Consider the following 21,122-nt stretch of genomic DNA (forward strand, 5'->3'; position numbering starts at 1 on the left):
ATATTTTTAGCCAAATTGTCACAATTTGCTAATTTGTCACTTTTATAAACTCATTGCAATTGCTCAAATAATTGTGTTACATATAAAACACTGTTTAATGCATTTATATTTGCTTTGCCGACATGGCTGGGGTTCTGGTAAGGATTTAATTATTTTAAAATGTTAAAAATAATGCGTTAAATTTCTAGTTTATTAGATGTTATGTACGAGTTAACTAAAAGACTTGTGATTCAATACCTAAGAGTGTTAAATAAACTAAATGAATGAATTTGTAACGTGTAACCGAATCTACGTGAGGGGGGTCGTTATCTTTGTTCAGTGGAACTTTGATAGCCCGAGTTGTTGATAACACCGTGTGCTTCCTGTTTCTTCGGTTGGTCTGATCGCAGTCGGCGCGTGCACTCACGTACTGTCTCTGAAACTAGCCACCATGGGGAGTTGAGGGCAAGGAGGCGACGGGATGTGTTTTGTTCATATTTAGTAACTAAACCAGTCCATATGCCGCGTTTTGGAGCACATTGTTCGCGCCAGTATTCCCAATGCAGCGGATTACGGGGAACGGTCTTCCAGAAACGGTAAAACAAATAAACGCTTTTGTTGAGAGGCAGTGAAAAAAAAAACACGGGACGTTAACGCACCTAGCCTGTTAGCTAGCACACCGAGCTAGCTTAACGCTGCAGCCACTGGAGTGGAAAACGTGCCCTCAGCTTTCATGTTTTGTTTGATGTTACATCAGCCGATTAGTAGAAGTTAATCAGTAAGAAAGTTTGGGTATGCTTCTGTGGGAGTTTGCTTGGCACGGCTAATTGTTTAGTTTACGCGTGTGTTGAAGTGTTCTTGCATGCAGGCCCAGTCTTGTGGAGCTGTAAGAGTTTGTTAGTGTACCCATCCCCCACCGTCTCTGCAGGCCAAGATGAATGAGATTCTCACTTCAAAGCATTTGGCATTGCTGGTGGCATTGCTACATGGCTAGCTAGCTGTCTTAGCTCGTTAACACTAGTTGATTGTTTGGAAAGCGATGTTTAACTCTATGAAGTGAGAGGTATGGCGTTTGCTTTCGCAGCTAAATTAGCTTATTGCAAACGATAACAACTTATAAGTGAACCTCAGAGGGAAAATCTGCGTTTATAGTTCTCAGTTGTTTGAGGCCACTTGGACTTTTGCCTGTTTAGCTGAGTGTGTGAATGACTTGATTATAAACGTAGTTGGCTCGTTTGTGAGCTGAATTAGCATTTAACAACAGTTTTGGTCTTAGGATAGGGTTTTGTGGAATTGGCTGTGAGTTTTCATGTATTCGTTTTGTTTCAGTATTATATACGTGACTGGGGCAACGTTAGATCATAACTCATTTTCTTCATTCCGATGAGCCACACATCGTTGTTACTTTTTAAAGTGAACATTCTCAGGGTCTTTCGTAGTTTTTCTTGTGAATTTCACGCCTCACTAGTTCAGTACTTTTACTTGACCTTGATAACTTGCTGTTTAATGTGTTTAACGTTTTAAAAAGTAGATAACTAAAGAAATTTTCGTCTTATCGGTTGTTTTTAAGATGATCTAAAATCCTGCCTTTAACTATCTGGACTTGAAAGTTGCATCATCCTAAAAATGTATTTCTTTGCTTATTGATGTGTAAATGCCATCACATGAGAAACTAATATATTTTATAGATTTGCATAAATAGATGGAAGCGAAATGTCTTAGTGGCCGATGGCTAATAACAGATCCAGACTGTCTAAAGATCATGTTTGAAATTGATTTTGCTATTTTGTCTGTTTTATATAAACACAACACGTCCTTTGAGCTCACAGGCCTTTCTATTCCTGAGAATAGGACTGGACTGAAAAATTGTGACAAATCTGCAAAAAGACAAATGTGAGAAAAATGTTGCTCTTTGTGATTTCTAAAAGTTTTGTTTTTTGAAAGCAAAATCGAAATGAATATGGGCAGACTCAAGGCACTGTGCTTTTCATATTTGAGTGTCCACTTATATCAGTGGTGTAAGTCAGTGTCGGGAATAAGAGCTGAGTTAGTCCCCCCTATATATCTATGCTCGTAATGTTTATGTCTGTTGTTTGGACTCTGCTGCAGCTAACTAACTTTATCATTCTCATTTTAGGGTGAATTGTTTTCTGGCAAAATCAATGCTACAGGAGAAGGTCTGACCTCTGCCTTGAGCAACCAGAGACATGAGTGTTGTCAGAGAATTACATGGGATTGGGTACAGGAGCGGTGGAGGAGTTGTGGCCTCTCTAAACGGCCCTACTCACTTTACCGAAGATGCTCCAAGGCCTCCGGTTCCTGGTGAGGAGGGAACTGATCCGGACCCCCCGGTCCAGTCAGTCAACAACCGTCCAAACACTCTTTGCCAACCCCCAGGATATCCCTTGTCTTCAAAAATGGGGGATCCGTCAAGTTGCACACCATCCTTGTCGTCTGCGACCCCACGTCGCCCTGACCTGGACTTGGGCTATGAACCTGAAGGCTCAGCCTCTCCAACTCCACCTTATCTGAAGTGGGCTGAGTCTCTACACTCTCTTCTAGATGACCAGGAAGGCACCCAGCTGTTCAGAAGCTTCCTATGCCAGGAAGGGTGCGCAGACCTGATTGACTTTTGGTTTGCATGCTCGGGGTTCAGGCAGACCAGCCAGGAGAAGAGGCCAAAGCTGGCTAAGGTCATCTACAGGAAGTACATAGTCGATGGAAGTGGGATCGTCTCCAGGCAGATCAAAGCAGCTACTAAGAGCTTCATCAGAGACTGTGTGGGAAAGCCGCATCCAGACCCGGCCATGTTTGAACAGGTGATACAAACACTAAGTGAATCTTTTTCTTCTTCTCCTAATTACAGCAACATACAGCAACGTGCAGAAGTTTTGATCCTATCCTCATTGCTTTATATTTGATCAGAATTCAGACTTTAATTTTTTTGTAATATTTGAAAGTAGTGGACTGCGCAGTGGCGCAGTGGTTAGAGCTGTTGCCTTGCAGCAAGAAGGTCCTGGGTTCGCTTCCCGGCCTGGGATCTTTCTGCATGGAGTTTGCATGTTCTCCCTGTGCATGCGTGGGTTCTCTCCAGGTACTCCGGCTTCCTCCCACAGTCCAAAAACATGACTGTTAGGTTGATTGGTCTGTCCAAATTGTCCTTAGGTGTGAGTGTGTGTGTGCAGGATTGTTTGTCCTGTGTGTCTCTGTGTTGCCCTGCGATGGACTGGCTCTCTGTCTAGGGTGTACCCCACCTGATTGTCCATTGACCGCTGGAGATAGGCACCAGCCCCCCCGCGACCCTACGTGGACAAGCGGGTTCAGACAATAGATGGATGGATGGATGGATGGATGAAAGTAGTCTTGTTCAATAGTTTTTCAGACTTACTTAAGGTCTTTCAATTGTTCTTTCTGGAATTTGGCTGCTTTTTCATCAGCACATGATTTAAACTTTTGTATGTTGCTTTATGATAGTTACTGTGACCTTGAGAGGATAGACTGTCAGTAGGTGAATCAGGTTTCAGGTCTGTTGGGTGTTGCTGCTGACGCAGAGAAGGAGTGTGTTGATCTGAACAGGTTTTATGCACGAGACCCAAAAGGTTCAGCTCTGAGCTTTAAATAATTTGATGTAAATGGATGCTGATGAAAGTCATTTCCTTTTTTACCCTTTATGTGTTCTTTGTAAACTTATGTACCAGTTCCTGTCACTGATCTTCAGTGATGTTCCAAGTTTTCTCCTCTCAACTATTGAGATATCTGAGTAATTGTTGCATTAGTTTTATATAATTCAGGGAAAAATTCACCTAACCCATAATTAAATTCCATCCATCCATTTTCATCCGATTATCCGGAGTCGGGTTGCGGGGGCAGCAGCCCAAGCAAAGAGACCCAAGACTTCCCTCTCCCCAGCCACTTTGGCCAGCTCCTCTAGAGTGATCCCAAGGCGTTCTCAGACCAGCCAAGAGACGTAGTCCCTCCAGCATGTCCTGCGTCTTCCCTTCGCTCCCCTCCTGGTTGGACGTGCCTGGAAATCTGTACCAGGAAGGCGTCCAGTAGGCATCTAACCAGATGCTCGAACTACATCAACTGGCTCCCCTCAACATGGAGGAGCAGCGGGTCTACTCAGAGCCCCTCCTGGATGACCAAGCCTCTCACCTTATCTCTAAAGGAGAGCCCAGACATCCTGCAGAGAAAACTCATTGCGGCTACTTTAATCTGCCATCTTTTTGGTTCATTTTGGTTACTACCCGAAGCCTGTGATCATAGATGAGGGTTGGAACGTAGATTGAATTAAGTTGTTAATGTTTTTATCTCTAAACGACCTTAAGTGTCAGCTTGACCTTTGATCTCTTTTCACCCTACACAGCTTTCTAATAACGTTATAATAACTGAAAGTGTCGCACTTAAATAGCCTAAACGTTGTAAACATCAGCAGCAGTCATTGGGGTTTTAGCTTTTACTTTCTACCCTGTGCAGGCTTGATCCGCTGTAATCACTTAAAATGTTCAATAGTTACAGTATAGGTTTTTATCACTTTATATTTGGCTTTTTAGAGAAATCTGAACGATCCATTCGTTAGTTTAAAAAAATCTCTAAAGTAAGCATGCTATTTTAATTTTCTAATATTTTGTCCTGCACATAAATCTGCATTTTAATCACTTGAGCTAAACGGATATAAAATCACTGAATACATACGCAGCTTCTTGCAACTTAAAGCCACAGCACACCAATGCTGATGAGAAATCTAGAGGCTGTTTAGTTTCTCATTTTAAGTAAACAGAATGGTATATACCTTGCTCAGCATAAATGAGTACACCCCCTTTTAAAAAGTATGAATTTAATCAGCAGCTCAATGAACAAAAGAACAATTTCCAGAATTTTCACAAGGCTGGCTTTTATTTGAAACTTGTTTAACTCCATAACATGATCAAACAAAGGTCAATAATACAACTTAAATCACAAAATCTTCAGTTTTACTAAAATTGTTAGAAAAACAAATACACCCCACAAGAAAAACTACTACATCTAGTGTTTTGTATGACCACCATGATTTTCAAGGACAGCACTAAGTCTTCTAGACATGGAATGAACAAGGTGACGACAAATAGGAGCATCTTTTTCCATTCTTCAAGAAGAACCTCTTTCAGAGCCTGGATGCTGGATGGAGAGAGTGATGCTCAACTTGCTGCTTCAGAGTTCCCCACACAGAACCTTGATTGGGTTCAGATCAGAAGACATTCAATCACCTTCACCCTGTTCTTCAGAAATGCAACAGTAGCTTTAGATGTGTTTTGAATCATTGTCATGTTAGAAAAGTGCACGATGACCAAGTGCACATAGTGGTGGCAGCATCTTCTTCAGTAGTACATTGTTGAGTTCATGATACCATCAATGATCTGCTGCTCCCCAACACCAGCAGCACTCTTGCAGCCCCACATAGGGGCACTACCACCTCCATGTTTCACTGTAGGCGCCATGCAGTTCTATTTGAAATCATCGCCTTTACGACGCCATACAGCTTTGAAACCATTAGTTCCACAAATGGTGATCTTTGTCTCATCACTCCAGAGTAGAGTCCCAGTAGTCTTCATCTCTTTCAGCATGGGCCCTAGCAAATCCTAGGTGTGCTTTTTTGTGCATGGGCTTTAGGAGAGGCTTCCTTCGTGGACGATACCCATGCATGCCATTCCTCTGCAGTGTACGCCGTGTGGTGTCATGGGAAACGGTCATTCCAGTTTGGTTTTCTACTGCTTTAGCTAATTGCAGTAAACTTGCATGGTGACTTTCTTCAACCCTTCTCATCAGAAGATGCTCCTGTCCAGATGTTAACTTCTGTGGATGGCCTGAACGTCTCTGTAAGATGGCTGCACTTCCAAGTTTTTGGATCACATTGGCTACAGCATTTTGACTAATATGCCATTTTTTTGCTGATCTTCTTGTAGTTCTCAACTTTTTGTGTAAAGAAATTATTTCCTTTCTCAGATTTTGTGACATTTCTCTTCTACATGGAGCCATTGTTGACAGCATGAAATGGGAAGAGCTTTTCTTTAACGCCCTTTTATAGTCACCTGTCATCTGGACACCTCTTACATGAATCATTAGACTCACCTGTGGTTGAATGCCTGTTAATGTTGTAGTTTTAGGTGTGGTTTTTCTCCTAAGACTATAATTTGGGTGTACTCGTTTTTGCAGCATGGGCTTGAATGGATTTGTTAGGAAAATCACTTTTTTGTGTGCAACCGAACAAGTCTTGTTTGCAATCAGTGGCCCACATTTGTGGGAGTATTTTGTAGTAGTCTCATTGAAAACGTTGATTCTGAAAGGAAATTAAAGGTTTTCTGACTAATGTAGTGGGGTGTACTCATTTATGCTGAGCACACAACATCTCTGTCATCAACACGAGATTTGATTTGAGTTGAAAGAAAACTGATGTTTTAACACTGGTGAGGAAAAATTACAACTCATCTTAAAAACTTGGAGCAGTAATCTAATGATTATACTGGCAATAAATAATTTTGTTTCAAATTGATTCTTGAAATTCAAAATTAATTTTCAGCCCAAGTCTACCTGTAAGCAAACAACATTGTTTTTATTAATTTATGGTTGGATTGATTTGAAAATGACTGGTTTTTGGTAAATCCCACTGTCTGTATTGAAGGCTCAGACAGAGATCCAGGCTATGATGGAAGAGAACACCTACCCTTTGTTCCTCAAATCTGATCTGTACTTGGAGTACACTCGGACAGGAGGAGAGAGCCCCAAGCCCAATCCCAGTGATCAGAGCCCTTCATCGGGACCAGCTAAGCCTCTGGCTGGGTACCTGCCTACTCTTGCAGAAGATGAGGAGTGGAGGTGAGATTGGCGCTGTACGCTGTTTCTCATGCTTTTCACAGGTGTGTGTTTTGTTGCCAAGAATTGACAACATTGACTGTTTTTACATGCAGCCAATAACCTGTTAAACACCTGGTTATCTGCAATAACCTGGTTCTGCAAGGCCATGTGAACACTGGCAAAAACCTGGTTATGCTCATTACCGGGTTTTTAAAAACAAGGGTTTTACACCTGGGGGGACCCTTTTCTAACCCAAACATCAGGTCATGAAAACGCGTAACGGGATAACTCTTTCCAAAGGTGCGCTCTGCTCATGTTCGATTCGCAAGGAATCTTGGGCTTTTGAGTCAGTAGAAGAACTTCTTGTATGCGCCAGGATATAGGAAGTAAACCCGTAGAGTTCAACATGGTGAGATGCAGCTTGCCTTATAAGCACAATAGCTACGTAACTAAGATCAATTGTAACAATAAGTACAGGTATTGTAACAATAAGTACAGGTAGTAATATGACTTATTAGTACCACAGATGCTACTTAATATGCACTGTACCTGATAAAAAGTGTAATTAGCAGCTTTTTTTTTTGCAGAGCAAAGCTGCCCTCCCTGTGGAGGGTAACTCTGAAGTGCCTTTTTTTCCTCCACCTGACTCAAGCCTCATGTAAACCCCTCTAATCTGTATTAAGGTGGCGCAACTCAGGTTGCGAATGACCACAGTCACCAATTCTTGTCATGTGTCTATGCCTATGTATGTCTGATCTCAGAATTGTGTGTACTGAAACTCTTAATTTCCCTCTGGGATTAATAAAGTATCTTTGAATTGAATTGAATTTGAAATAATGTAAAATCAAGTGTCACTTGCTATTTTGCAGTCTCCTCATGATATGTAAAAGGCCGTCTCTTGTGGTTTGATTGTGCACATAGTATTTATGTAGGAAGAAAAACAGAGAATAATGCATAATACATCTTAAAGTAGCTCGTATGTCCTGATCCTGACACTATGTAATCAGGATATTAGAAGTTCCATGTACACAGGAGGAACTCTCTCTACTTGTGCATATAAACGGGTTAATCCAAATTTTTCTGAAACCTGAATACTAGCTGCAGGTAGGGCTGCTCGATTATGGCAAAAATAATAATCACGATTATGGTGACTGAAATTGAGATCACGATTATTTAGGACGATTTTTCAATTTATGTTGATTTTATTTGTTTTTATTCAGTCATAAAACTGCTCAGGGCACAATCAGGACAAAAATAAGAAACAAGATGATCACTAAAAGAACTCCTGATTCCCAGGATAAAAAGACCAATATACTTATAGCTCATAGTCTATGACCCAAGGGCTATAGACCTTGAGTCTAACCAGTACAGACCCAAATACCAATATCTTGCAAATACTGACAGCAAGAATTATAAAGTGGCATTTATAACAAATAAATGCAAATAAATTGATGTTCACAAAATGTTACATAACATTTATTGAGTCGTGTCAAGGTGCTGTAGCACCGTGTCCTCAGAGAGATTAGTTATCAGCGTGAGGAACTTATTTCTACCTTATTTATAAACTATTTATTTACAGGCCCATCAGTTAATGTAATAATTGTCCCGACCACAGCTGCACCCCCCCCGGTCTCACAGCAATCGGGCAAGCTGCACGTGTGTTTAGCACGCCGCACGCGCACATTTAGCTGTTTTTAGCTGCTCAGGAGACCGCAGGTGCGGTGTGTGTGTCACTCACTCTGGTTAATCCAACAAGGGGCCGGCTCCGAGAGCTGTCTTTAGCGACCGACACATCACTGCATCATTCCCTTTCCTAATGTTGTGAAGAACGGTCCGGAGCACAGGCGGAGTGTTTAGCTAACCTGCAGGAAATGTCGACGACAGTTATCCAGAAAGTAGCTAAGGGTTACCAGAAATGTTTCTGAGATGTTCGCTAGGTACTTTTAGGATTAAAAAGTCAAGAAGGGGGTCTGAAAAGCTGCTAGAAATAGCGTCAAAGTCGCTAAGTTGGCAACACTGTGGAGGAGCGCTTCATTTGCAACTTAGGGCAGCGCAAGCGGGAGGAGCAAATAATCGGCTTGTTATGTTTTTTATAATCGTTCAAAACTCAGATCGTAATCGTGATTAAAATTCGATTAATTGAGCAGCCCTAGCTGCAGGTAAACATAGTCATTGTGAAGGGATTGTGATCATGACTTCTTTTATTGTATCTGACCAACTGATATTATTCTGATCGTTAGGTGTGGAGGTGGAGGGGGAGTTGGAGAAGCGGAAGAAGAGAAAGACGAGGAGTGTGGCGATACACCAGCTAGTAGGCTCACCCACAGCCTGCTGATGCAGACGGCACCACAGAGAGCCTCGAGCAGCAGGAGGAGACAGGACAGCAGGGAGTGCAGGTGTGTGTTCATAAAGTGGATCACCGTAATTACTGTTGAATTTTTTTTCAGTGAGTCAAATGTAATGACAATTTTACACTATAAAATCAAACCTGTTATTTTAACGTAACAATTAAGAGAAAACGCTACCTTAAAGTTCTGTATTAGTTCAGAAACTGAATGTGTGGTTATTCAAATGATAAACAATTATGAAAAAATGAAACTTTTATCTAAACATGCATATCTGCTAATTAGTCTGTTAAAATAACTTTACGGGTTTTCTTAGTTAAAATAAGGCAAATTTCCTGTAAATGTTACAAGTTAAAACCATCTCAGAATTGAGGAGAATATGATTACCCAAAGTCAAATTAAGGTACTGGTCATTTATTTATTTATTTAACACATTCATTAAGCAGTTACATTTGTTGTATTCCTTCAAATTTCACAACATTACAACAACAATGCTCAAATGGAGTAGGCTGAAGCAAAGAAGCTTATGTGCACCTACCCCACATTCCAATATTAGACTTTTTGACAGTAAATGTTTTGTTAATGAACCTTTCATGCATATTTTGTTATTCAGTTTTATATTTTGTACTGTTCTTTTAATATAACAACACATAGTCAGAATAAAACCAAGAAGCTTTCCCATCACATATTCTCAACATATTTCTCAATAATAGTCATCTTATATTGTCTTTTAAGTAGTAGTAGACTAGCAGCTCTCTGTAAGTTGTCATTTAAACCATTCCAAAGCTTAACACCTCCTCTGGATATGCAGTGTTTTGAGGGTTGTGCGGGCGCATACCACCTTGAAATTATTTGATCCCTGCAAATCGTATCCACCCTCTCTATCAAAAACAGCTGTTGAATATTGATTCATTCATATGATACATTCATATTTCAGTCATTGAATTACAAATGAATTAATTTGTAGCATCACAATATAAAATGTGACGCTCAAACAAAAGAGAAGCCTTTTTACAGTGTAATACTTGAAGTTAAAATGTTTTAATTATTGGTTTTATTCTACTACAGTAATCCATCGTTTATCGCGGTAGATGCGTTCCAGACCTGGCCGCGATAGGTGAAAATCCGCGAAGTAGGGACTCCCAGCATGCCCCTCGCAGGGATTCCCTCCACGTCGCACCTACGTCACAAACCGCGGCTGTAAACGGAAGTCGCCTTTCCAGCTCACCTCTCAGTCATCGTTTCTTCAGATTCATGATAAGAGTTTCCAACCTACCGATCAATCCAACGAACTATCAGCTCATAGTAAGTTATCTTACTTACTTCTGGAAAGCCCGGCATTTCCGTGTCACTTCGTTGACGCTCGAACGCTCGGGGGTTTCCTAGATCAGCCGGCGTTTCACCGACGCTCTCACTTCCGCGTCTGTGAAACCACGCTCCCTACAAGCTCAACTCCCGAATCCAGCCGCCCTGTCTGACATACAGTACTATACTGAATTATCGTATGATCACATTCTCTTTTTGTGGGTAAAACTCAAGAAAAAAATTTTTTTTACTTGGTTTTTTTAGTTTTATTACAAAAAGTGCATTTTATGATGAAATTGATGAAAAAAAAACAAGAATTTCTTGATATTTCGCATAGAAAAATACCGCGAATCAGTGAAAAATACCGCGAATCAGTGAAAAATACCGCGAATCTGCGAATTCCCCCTGAAAAATGCTCCAAAGAAAAAATCCGCGAAGCAGCGAATCCGCGATGAACGAACCGCGAAGTAGCGAGGGATTACTGTATAACCCTTAGTGATACCTGCTACTATTATCTATTGATTTTGATGATAAACAATTAGTCAAACTGAACAGAATGCAGCTGGTGAGCTTGTGATGTTCACCTCTTGAGGAAAATCCAGCTGTCTAACATACTTACCAACAGGCACTACAAATGTGGAAATGAAATTAATTTTGACAAAATGTTTTGGATTTACTTTAGCATTTTGGTGTTTGTGTTAATCACAATGTCCCGATCATTTCTCAGACCATGGCGAGAGCCAGTAAACCCGTACTACGCCAACATGGGCTACGCTCGTGCTCCAGCGACCAGTGCCAATGACAGTGAGCAGCAGAGCATGTCGAGCGATGCAGACACACTGTCGCTGACCGACAGCAGTGTGTAAGTTCACTCTCTGTTTCTTCTATTCTTTAAAGGGACTTTTCGGACTTTTGAATTTTTATCCTCGCGATTGCCCCCTCAGGCCAAAAGGGTAACGTTAGCTTCAATAGTAGGCTCGTGCACGAGGCGCGGATGCTGTACGTGCACACTCCCTAAAGAAAATAACAGCTGAGACAGTCCCGTGTGTGTGTGTGTGTGTGTGTGTGTGTGTGTGTGTGGCCCGGAGGACAGAAGAACACAGGAAATTAAGACAAATAATGTGCCTCTGTCTCTGCAGCTGCACTTTCTCGTCGGCCGGCCGAACATGCAGTGTGTGTGTGTGTGTGTGTGTTAGGGGTTGTATGAACTAGTCAACTAGTCGACTTCACCGCTCTGTAGTGACTTTTTATGCCTGTCATTGACTAGTCGCTGTCACGTGATAATGACAAGATGCAGTCCTCGGAAAAGACAGCAGGTGACGAGCCCCTGCGCGTCTGGATCGAGGCGGAGGCAACGCGCTGTGCCAGAGCGTCGGTACTGACACCCGCCGTAAAACGGACATTTAACCAAATTGTGACCTTTTCCCTCTTGCAATTTAACCTTCCCCTCACCCCCATCCTAATCTTAACCAGCTTGCGCATGCAAAGCTCTGATTGTTGACGCGCTCCAGAGATCTGCGTCCTGAGCACGGCCACAGTAAAATTATCAAATCAGGTGTCACCACCTCAAAAACAAATGTAACGCGATCGTTCTTGTCGGCTCATTTCCTTTTATGTTCTCTGTCTCTTATTTTTGCCTGATGCACCCCGCTGCTGTGGAGCGGGGCGCATCATCTGTTTTGTCCTCTGATGACGCACTGCGGCCGGCGAGCAGCTCGCACTTCGCTGTTTATGCAATCGATAGATCTTTTAGAACTGCAGTTCAAAGGTAACTCATGAGGTGAATATATATGAAGCCAGGTAGCAGTTTTTCTTTAGGATTGAGAGGAGATGCAGGAAGACAATAAACAGAGACTGGACAGAAAAATAGTCAAATAAAAGCAAGTTAGTTTTTGTACCTGGTGGTTGCAACAAACAGACACCATTGAAGGTAATCAGAAGTGAGGAACAGAAAATGAAATAATTATTTTAATGTTTAGAGCAGCAGCAACTCTGAGAGACTGCAGGCGCATCAGTGAGTTTGTGGCTGCTGTGCAGGGGGAGGGGGGAGAGGGCTGAAGCAGAAACTACCGTTGTTAAAAGAAATGTGTTTAACTTTGAAAATGTGGGCGCAATTTTAATTGTCAAAAACTCCAACGAACCAACCCCCCCCCCCCGGCCGCTTCAGGTGTATGACGTCATCAACGACTAGTCGACGTCGACTCGATTTTCATTACTTGACTGTCGACTTTAAAAAAAATTAAGTCATGCAACCCCTGGTGTGTGTGTGTGTGTGTGTGGCCCGGAGGATAGAGGACAGGAGAACGTGCAGCTAATTAATTAAATAATTTGGTTCTGTACCTTTCTCTTCAGCACAGCTGACAAAGGTTTAAGACGGGTCAGTCCTCCTGCATGCTCAGATCATTCCCTTCCCTTGCTTGAAAAATTGTCCCAAAATGAAAGTTGAACCCACATCTTTTTTATCCGTGAATTCAATGCCGTTCGGTGAGTCTCAAATAAAAATGTGGGCGTCTTATTACTGTAAAAATATATCATTGATGTAAAAAAGAAACTCCAAATAAACTATGTTCACACCCGGAATTGAACCCAGATCTTCTGCATGAGAGTCCAACATCTTACAAGGTGAGCTACACACCAGTGACGTTCAATGTATCAGTAACATTTATATCGTTGATGACAGCTGAAACAACGTCAATCCAAAGAACGGTTCGGAGCGAAAATGGCTATTTTGTTGCTAATTTGCAGGAAATATCTAGAAGAAAGTAGCTAAGGGTCCTCAGAAATGTAGCTAGGTTCATCACTAGGCGTTAGGAACAGCGACGAAGTCGCTGAGTTGGCACTACCTCACTCTCTGCTGCTAAAGCTACGGACAGCAAACGCTACGGGCTATGCCTGAGCGTGAACGCGCATGAAGTAGCATGCTCGACCCGAGCAACTCTCTTTTTCTGTGATTTTACAGAAAAACAGGCAATCACAGTAAAAATGCATTCTCCAGGACCAGGGCATTGCAGGAGAATGTATGAAGAAATGTATTATTTATATGCTTGTTTTGGCTGTCAAACTTCCTTATAGTCCCTTTAAACTAATTCAGCTTTTTTACTTTTTTTTTTTTTTGGCTAAACAAAAATAATACACACTGCACGAACTTTAATTGTGTGTTTGTGTGTAGAGATGGCATTCCTCCATACAGATATCGGAAGCAGCATCGTAAAGAGATGCATGAAAGTGCCAAAGCCAATGGCCGTGTGCCCCTACCTCATATACCTGTAAGTATAGACGTTAAGCTTTTCATGCACTTATAGAAATGTATAAATATAGTTAACTGCTTCTAAACCTACTTCACTAATCTCCAGAGCAGAGTAAAGGCTGGATTTGCATAACATTTTTGTGTTTTAGCCCTTTTGTTCATTCTCAATTTGCTGTTTTTGCTTTTTCCTTTTGATCTAATTTAAAAATTCAAAACACAAAATTGTTTGGACTTGTTTGCAGTCATTAAAAAATGTATGTTTTTCTGCATCATTATAAATATGAAAGTGCTGTTTGGTTCCTTTTAGCTTAATTTGATATAAAAGGCATATGACTTGATATTTGTAGTTGAGCTCAAGAAGCTGTTATAAAACCATTTTTCTAGATGTTCTAGACTGTAATATTTTATTTTTCCTGTTTAGGTCATTTTTTACTCTTTTACTGGCTTACTTTATAATTTCCTTAATGCATTTTATTTGGCATTTAAAGTTTGGCAGCATACATGTGTAGAAACTTACCTAATGTATTATCTTTTGTGTGTGTGTGTGTGTGTGTGTGTGTGTGTGTGTGTGTGTGTGTGTGTGTGTGTGTGTTTATTTATAAAGCGCACGTATCGCATGCCAAAGGACATCCATGTAGAACCAGAGAGGTTTGCAGCAGAGCTCATCAGCAGGCTGGAGAGTGTTGTCAGAGAACGAGAGGCTCAGGAAAGACTGGAGGAGAGGCTGAAGAGAGTACGACTGGTGAGAGCTCAACCGCATGTGACCTTTAAGTGTGATAATGATTGTTAATAAGTTGGTTTCAGTGCGTGTGTGTCTCCTAAAAAATGCATACTGTTTTTTTCTTATTCTAAGTAGGGATGCACCGATTAGGTTTTTTGCTGCCGATCACCCATACCGATCACGTGGATTGGCCAGAAATTTTCTACAACATTATAATGAGTGCTACAAACTACATAATCTGGGAATAAAGGAAATGTAACCTAATCTAAAATGGTCTGTACTAGGGTTGTCACGGTGTGAAAATTTAACCTCACAGTTATTGTGACCAAAATTACCACGGTTTTCGGTATTATCGCAGTATTTTTTTTTTTACGTACTACATTTTCACACAATTAAATAAACCCTGTATGTCAGGAAATATTGTCCTCAGTTTGTGTCTAAATTTAGCCTAAAATGTGTTATTTTGTAATTATGTTGTTTATTTGTTTACATTTTTTCCCTTTAGTCTTTAAAATACCAATATTTGCCCATAACTTCTTATTTTATGTCTGTTTGATGTCATCATTTTAAAAATATTAGATCAGATGATACTCAGTACTCAAGTAGCCTTCTAATCAGATACTTTTTTACCCTTACTTGAGTAATACCCTATATCAGGAAAATATTGTCCTCGGTTTGTGTCCTTCCAGTGAGCTTTGCAGATGTGGGAAAACATCATCAGGCAGTAATCATTGTTAAATTCATAATTATTCTCGGAGAGAGACCAACTCTTATCTGCCCCTGGGAGCCCCGTAATGCATAGCGTCATTTCAACATGGCGGTGTCCGAGACACGGTTTATATGCAGGTAGCGGCGCTGCGGCTGCTTTATATAGCGACTCGTTGCATTTTCCCTCAACCCAAATCCTCGGATCACGCATTTTAGCTAAAACGCTAACGTTAGCTTGCCTTGCGTTGACTGTAGAGTTGTGGGTGATGGTCACGCAGATGTGTCATGAGATTTGAAGCGTTGCTGCCTTTCACAGACACTTTTTCTGCACGTGCTGCAAACAGGATAGCCGTCTTCTATCAACTGTCCCTCGGCATTCTTCAAATATCCAAAACATGCCCGTACTTCCCACTTTGTCTTCTTTGAGGGATAAAAAATGTCCTGAGTGCTGCCGTCTCCTCTTTTGGCCATTATTTCAGCTTTAGCTTCAAGAAAGTTTTGGTTGTAAACAACAAAGCGCGCATGTGCCGCCGGCAACTTCAGCAGATGATACGGTGGCTGGTAAGGGTCACCGCGCCTACACCGCAGCCACGGTAACCCACCGAGATAATATAGTTTTTTAAAAAACAAGATGGTTATTATTATTGTCAACTTTTTTTACCGGGGTTTTCCGCTATACCGGTTATCGTGACAACCCTACCTGATCGTCTGCTTTGATCTATTTTGAAAACTCCGATCAAAACCGATAGGAGCGCTATCGGCCGATTGGGATCAAATGCCGATCCATCGGTGCATCCCTAATTCTAAGATGTTTTTTTCCTAATCGTATGACGTTGTGGTTTATTTTAGTGTGGAGATGTTTAATATACTGGTCCTCTGCGTCCAACAGGAAGAAGAAGGGGATGATGCGGACATCTCCGTGACGACCTCTATGTCTTCTCATAGCATACCACTCTCCCTCCCATCATCATTTCCTCCTCTCTATGGTGCCCGTTATTCAGAGACCACTGCTAACACAGGGACGGCCGCCACGTATGGCGGTCTGGTTGCCATGGAGGACTCACATGAAGATGACCCAGAATCCATTCTGGATGAGCATGTGCAGCGGGTGATGAAAACACCAGGCTGCCAGTCACCGGGGGCAACCAACAGCAGTTTGGGAGGAGGTGGTCGACACACTCCACCTAAATCATCTCGCTCACCTGATGGAGGAATCGGGCCGCCTCACTACCCGGCGCACCGAGGTGGGGGTCATAGTCTCCCTCCTGCTGGAGTCAAAGGTAGGACACTGTCATCAGGACCTGCTCAGTTCAGACAGAAAACAGTATAAAATTTATTTTATTTGAATTGATTCACTTACTGGGAGTTTTTTCCCAGTGTTCACTAATGAACGTTCCTCTGATTGGCCTCAGGTGTGTATCATCACAAGCAGCTATACCACAGAGGAAGAGAAGGCCAGGAGGAGGGGGGCTCTAGGCCTCAGCCAAACTTCATGTGGAACGGAGATCCAGCCAATCAGTACGCAGCAAGAAGGAACTACGCAGACGGAGCAGGGGCCAGCACCCTTGAGGGGATGGGTTACAGGTATGCAGTTGTGTCATCTCTGCGTTTATGCTGTATAGCTGTTATTTATTCAGATGACCTCATTTTTAATTTTCTTGTCAAATCTGCAGTAGTAAAGGTAGCACAATGTCACGACGGAGCTGCAAGAAGACAGCAGAGTCATCGGGCAAAGTTGATGAGAGTGGGCGTGGCCTGGAAACCCAGGTGCCTATGGAGGATCTGGAAAGAAACCAGAAGATTCTGCAGTGGATGATGGAGGGAGATAGACAACGGAAGAGTTCTCATGGGTGAGTCATCCTGGCTGAAATGTCTTCAGCTGAACTGCTCGTCTTCGGTCAAACTGTCTTTTTGTTTATTTGTTTAGTGAGCTTGGATTCTTGTTGCATTCAGATGTTTTTAGTATTATTTACCTGATTAGACACACAGTAATCCCATGTACAAAAGAACACTCTTGAACTTATCTGTCGTCATTACAATTTCATCTTTATTTTTTTTACTCAGAAGTAGCACCAGTAGCTCCAGGAGAACAGGAACCAGCAGCGAGTCCCCACGGCCCACTTCAGTGGAGCGACCTGGAGCTGTGCACCCCTGGGTCTCTGCCCAGCTACGTAACAATCCCTCCTCTGTGTCCACGACTATTCCCGGCTCATCCTCCACTCAGGTTCAGCCTTCACATCTATTCATACAAGACCCGGCTATGCCCCCCAACCCGGCTCCGAACCCCCTCACTCAGCTGGAGGAGGCTAGGAGGAGGCTGGAGGAGGAGAGGAGGAGAGCTGCGTTGCTGCAAGCAAAGCAGAAGTAAAGATTAGACCCTTTTTATCATTTTTACTCAGTGATTTAATTTTATGGTTTTAACAAGGACTTTTCTTCTTTTAAGGCATAAGTCTGGGAAGCGGCAGGTATGTGAGAACATGACGGTGGCGTACTACTTCTGTGGGGAGCCAATCCCTTACAGAACATCGGTCAAAGGCCGCGTTGTGACTTTGGGCCAGTTTAAGGAGCTGCTTACCAAAAAGGGCAAATACAGGTTAGAGTGCATGCCTGCTTCCGCCATGTTGGAACGCTGTAGATGGTCATTTAATGAGGAGCTTTGACATTATTCTCTTTGTTCAGGTTCTACTTTAAGAAAGTGAGCAACGAGTTTGACTGTGGCGTTGTGTTTGAGGAGGTTCGGGACAACGATGCCATCTTGCCTATCTTTGAGGAGAAGATTGTCGGGAAAGTGGAGAAGGTCGACTGAAATTTAAAAACGGGGGAAAGGATAGGTCGTTTTCTAAATGAGGACATGGGAAGAAACCGTTCAGGTTGGATGACGAAGAAGATTAACCTGCGAGAGAATCAGAATGTTGGGATGTAATACGATGGGCGGAGCAATGTGCGACGGAAGGAGGCTGTGCTAAGCAGGCCTTTTGTAGTAAAGTGGATGTCTGCGTCAACGCCTGGATTAAAACCGTAACTTCAGAAGAAGAAGCCTGGCCAGATGATGCAGGAGGGGAGGAGGAGAACATGGGGTCTTCATGGTGGATCTTCAGAGAAGAGAGGGAGTGTGGGGGGGCTGCTGAAAGAAAAGAGATAAAGTAGTCTTCCACTTCTGCTCTGGAGGAGTCTGTCCTCCGCAGACCATTACAATGCTGCTACATTACCACAGAAATTCTTCAATCGGTGCTCGGGGCAGTGAAGAAAAGCAGTTCTGTTCCGTTCTGGAGTCCAGCTGCTGTTTATCGTCTCCGTTCCTGATCAGCTGACGAGGGGGAGCAAGAAGATCAGCTGTGAGACTTGGCCTGCTCCTCATTTTGTCGATTCCATAGTCTCAAAACTGAGAACCTTTACACACCCTTTTGTTCTCAGCTGTCACATGACGGTCCCTCACAGTAACACATTCAGACAACACTTCTTTACATAACTTGTTTACCAAAGCTACGTATTTTTGATAAGACAAGTATTCTAGCGACTTGTGTACATTTTTATTTGATTTGTATGCATACAGGGCAGGTACTACCGCTTACCACTGCAGCTTCACTTCGTCATATCTCAGTTTAATATTGTATTACTTTGTATGTTTTGAAAATAGCTCTTTAGTCGCGTCTGAGCAGCGATTTTTGTGTCTCCATGCAGCTGCGCATCGTTTCTGAAAGGTCTACCTGTCAGTGTGGATTTTTCTTTTCTTGAACCATCCGTTTTAGAGATTAAAAAAAATAAATCTCAAACTCCATAAATTTTTTTTGAGGTTTCATGTAAACATTTTTGCATCTACATGCTCAACCTAGTCTGGACCCTGCAGACCTGCACATGATCTGGGTATACTAAATTATTATTTTTTCTTCTAATAAATGGTTTATTATGTCTGTTTTGTCAAAATCTCGGGCTACAAAGAGGACTGATCGAGAAAACTAGTTTGTCAGTCAGGTCTTGGAAACCATAAATACTTAAACTAATTTTTCTGCTTTAGGCACCTTTGTTCTCACCTCCAAGCTCCTCCCCCCAGTGGCATCGGCATTACTCTAAATAGCATTTTTATTAGCGTGTTATCCCGTATCCAACATGTAAGCCGAAACTCAGCCAAAGAACAAACTTCCTGTTTTTCTACATGCATTTTGTTTTTGTTCTTCACATCCACCTGAAGGGAGTGTTCCTGTTGCAGTCACAGAGACGTGGGACCTCATGTTTGAAATCTGCCCTGTATCTCGAATGATTGGTTTGGAAAAATCTTTTAAACTAAGTGGATCAAACTCTCATATCTGAAAAAGTACTTATGAAGCCCAAAGCCGCAGCTGTCTGTTTACAGGACTTGTCTGGAAAGAGACGGGTCCTGGAAAGAGATTATTGTCATAATCTGACGCTTAAATGGCTCAAATATGCAGGATTTGCTGTAATTGGTTATTTAATTTCACTTGTATAGTGATGATTTAGTTTTCACAGCTGATGATTGGTGAAGTATTAGTCTATAGAATGTTTACTGAAACTTATTTTGCCTTTCAAAACAAATGGCAAATGAAAAAGTGGCATAAAAATACACGTGACCACCTCTGGTTCCACACGCACTACTAAACAAAGAGGTAATTCTAGGTGGATTTGTTGAATGTAGACAGAAACAGACAAGCTATTTATTATTTTAATCATAATTTTCTGTAAGTTGTGGCTTCATATTTATTGCACAGACGTGAGTGATGTGAAATGACGTCTGACCTTTTGTCGAGGAAACAAAAAGCACATTTAGTAACCGTGTCTGTGCCTTGCTGCAGGATTGCCTGGGTTCCAGATTAACACGAAGCTCCGTGCAGCTGCTGCACTGACACGCGCCAGCTGTGGAAGCTGAATGTATTTTTATTTAGATTTTGTTGCCCTTATCCTAAAAAGAAAGACCTAAGTGAACGTATCATGTCTGTCCTCTGAATCGCTCTCCAGCTCTTGTGTAATCCATGCTGGTTGTTAACTGAATGTGATCGGCGAACAGAGGTTCTGCAGGAATGTCAAAAACAATTTGTGCTGGGTTTGTCTTCGCAAGGGAAGCTTCAAATCAGAAAAAACAAGTTTGTCCTTAAAGCCCTTTATGCCTTCGATATAAATATAAAGTTTATATATGTATTTGTTTATTAAAAAAACAACCTTAATAATCACGGAGCATGTTCTTTGTAAGGAATGTTTTCTGGATGAGTTGAGTTATCTTTGTTTATCATTTCTGTGCAAATGGCCCTTTTTGTCCACCTGTCTATTTTAGAAACGGCTCACATTTGTCAAAAATAGTTTCTTCTGATTTAAAGAGAACATCTCTTATTTGTCGTGTTGCTGATTTGTGTGAAACACAGTGCCTTTTATCATGTTTATCACAATGTTTTATTGAACCAATCTGTTTTTATTGTAAGTGTAGTTCTCAGTCACTCCTGATGTTTTTTAAAAGCTGCAGTCATGCCTTTTCTCTTGCTTCTGTTCAGATCAACCCTGTGCTGTAAATATGTACATTATCATTTCATACTTGTCTTCAGACCTGCACATGTCCATGGTGTTTGTTTTTTCAGTGCCAAGATGTCACTGTGCTGGTTCCACTCGTACATTTCTTTTAAAAAAGGTACTTCATAATAAAGATGTTGAATAAACCTTTTGTGGGCTTTTTAATTCAAAGACTCAATATTTTGAAGGAACAATAACACTTGCTGAGTAAATGTGCAATTTTTTCCCCTTGTTTTTCTGAATCATTTACTCTAAAAGCAGTAGTTAAAAAAATAATAGTTTTTGTATTCAGTTAATTATTACCCCCGTTATTTTTAATAGAAAATTGATGCAACAGCTGGATTTCTCATGGATGAAAATCTTGCCCATTGAGAAAAATTCGTGTGAAAGAGGAAATTCTATTTGGGGAAATTAATTTCATGATTGTGTCATTTTCTTTCATAGCAGATCTGAAGGCAAACCTTTTGGGTAA

The 21,122-nt window shown here is 41.6% G+C and overlaps 1 protein-coding gene across 1 annotated transcript; it reads left to right on the forward strand.

Annotated features, from left to right (window-relative positions):
* The first annotated feature begins 366 nt into the window (after positions 1 to 366).
* LOC107395828 (axin-1) lies at positions 367 to 20,796 on the forward strand. Its single transcript, XM_054743687.2, has 13 exons — positions 367 to 575; positions 2,117 to 2,798; positions 6,638 to 6,831; positions 9,051 to 9,206; positions 11,188 to 11,322; positions 13,630 to 13,726; positions 14,312 to 14,449; positions 16,026 to 16,416; positions 16,549 to 16,720; positions 16,810 to 16,986; positions 17,201 to 17,500; positions 17,580 to 17,729; positions 17,816 to 20,796. Exons 2-13 carry the CDS (start codon positions 2,187 to 2,189, stop codon positions 17,940 to 17,942), a joined length of 2,649 nt encoding a protein of 882 aa, XP_054599662.1. The 5' UTR covers positions 367 to 575; positions 2,117 to 2,186; the 3' UTR covers positions 17,943 to 20,796.
* The last annotated feature ends 326 nt before the right edge of the window (positions 20,797 to 21,122 follow it).

The sequence above is a fragment of the Nothobranchius furzeri genome, chromosome 4 (assembly GCF_043380555.1).
Source record: "Nothobranchius furzeri strain GRZ-AD chromosome 4, NfurGRZ-RIMD1, whole genome shotgun sequence".
Classification (NCBI taxonomy): Eukaryota; Metazoa; Chordata; class Actinopteri; order Cyprinodontiformes; family Nothobranchiidae; genus Nothobranchius; species Nothobranchius furzeri.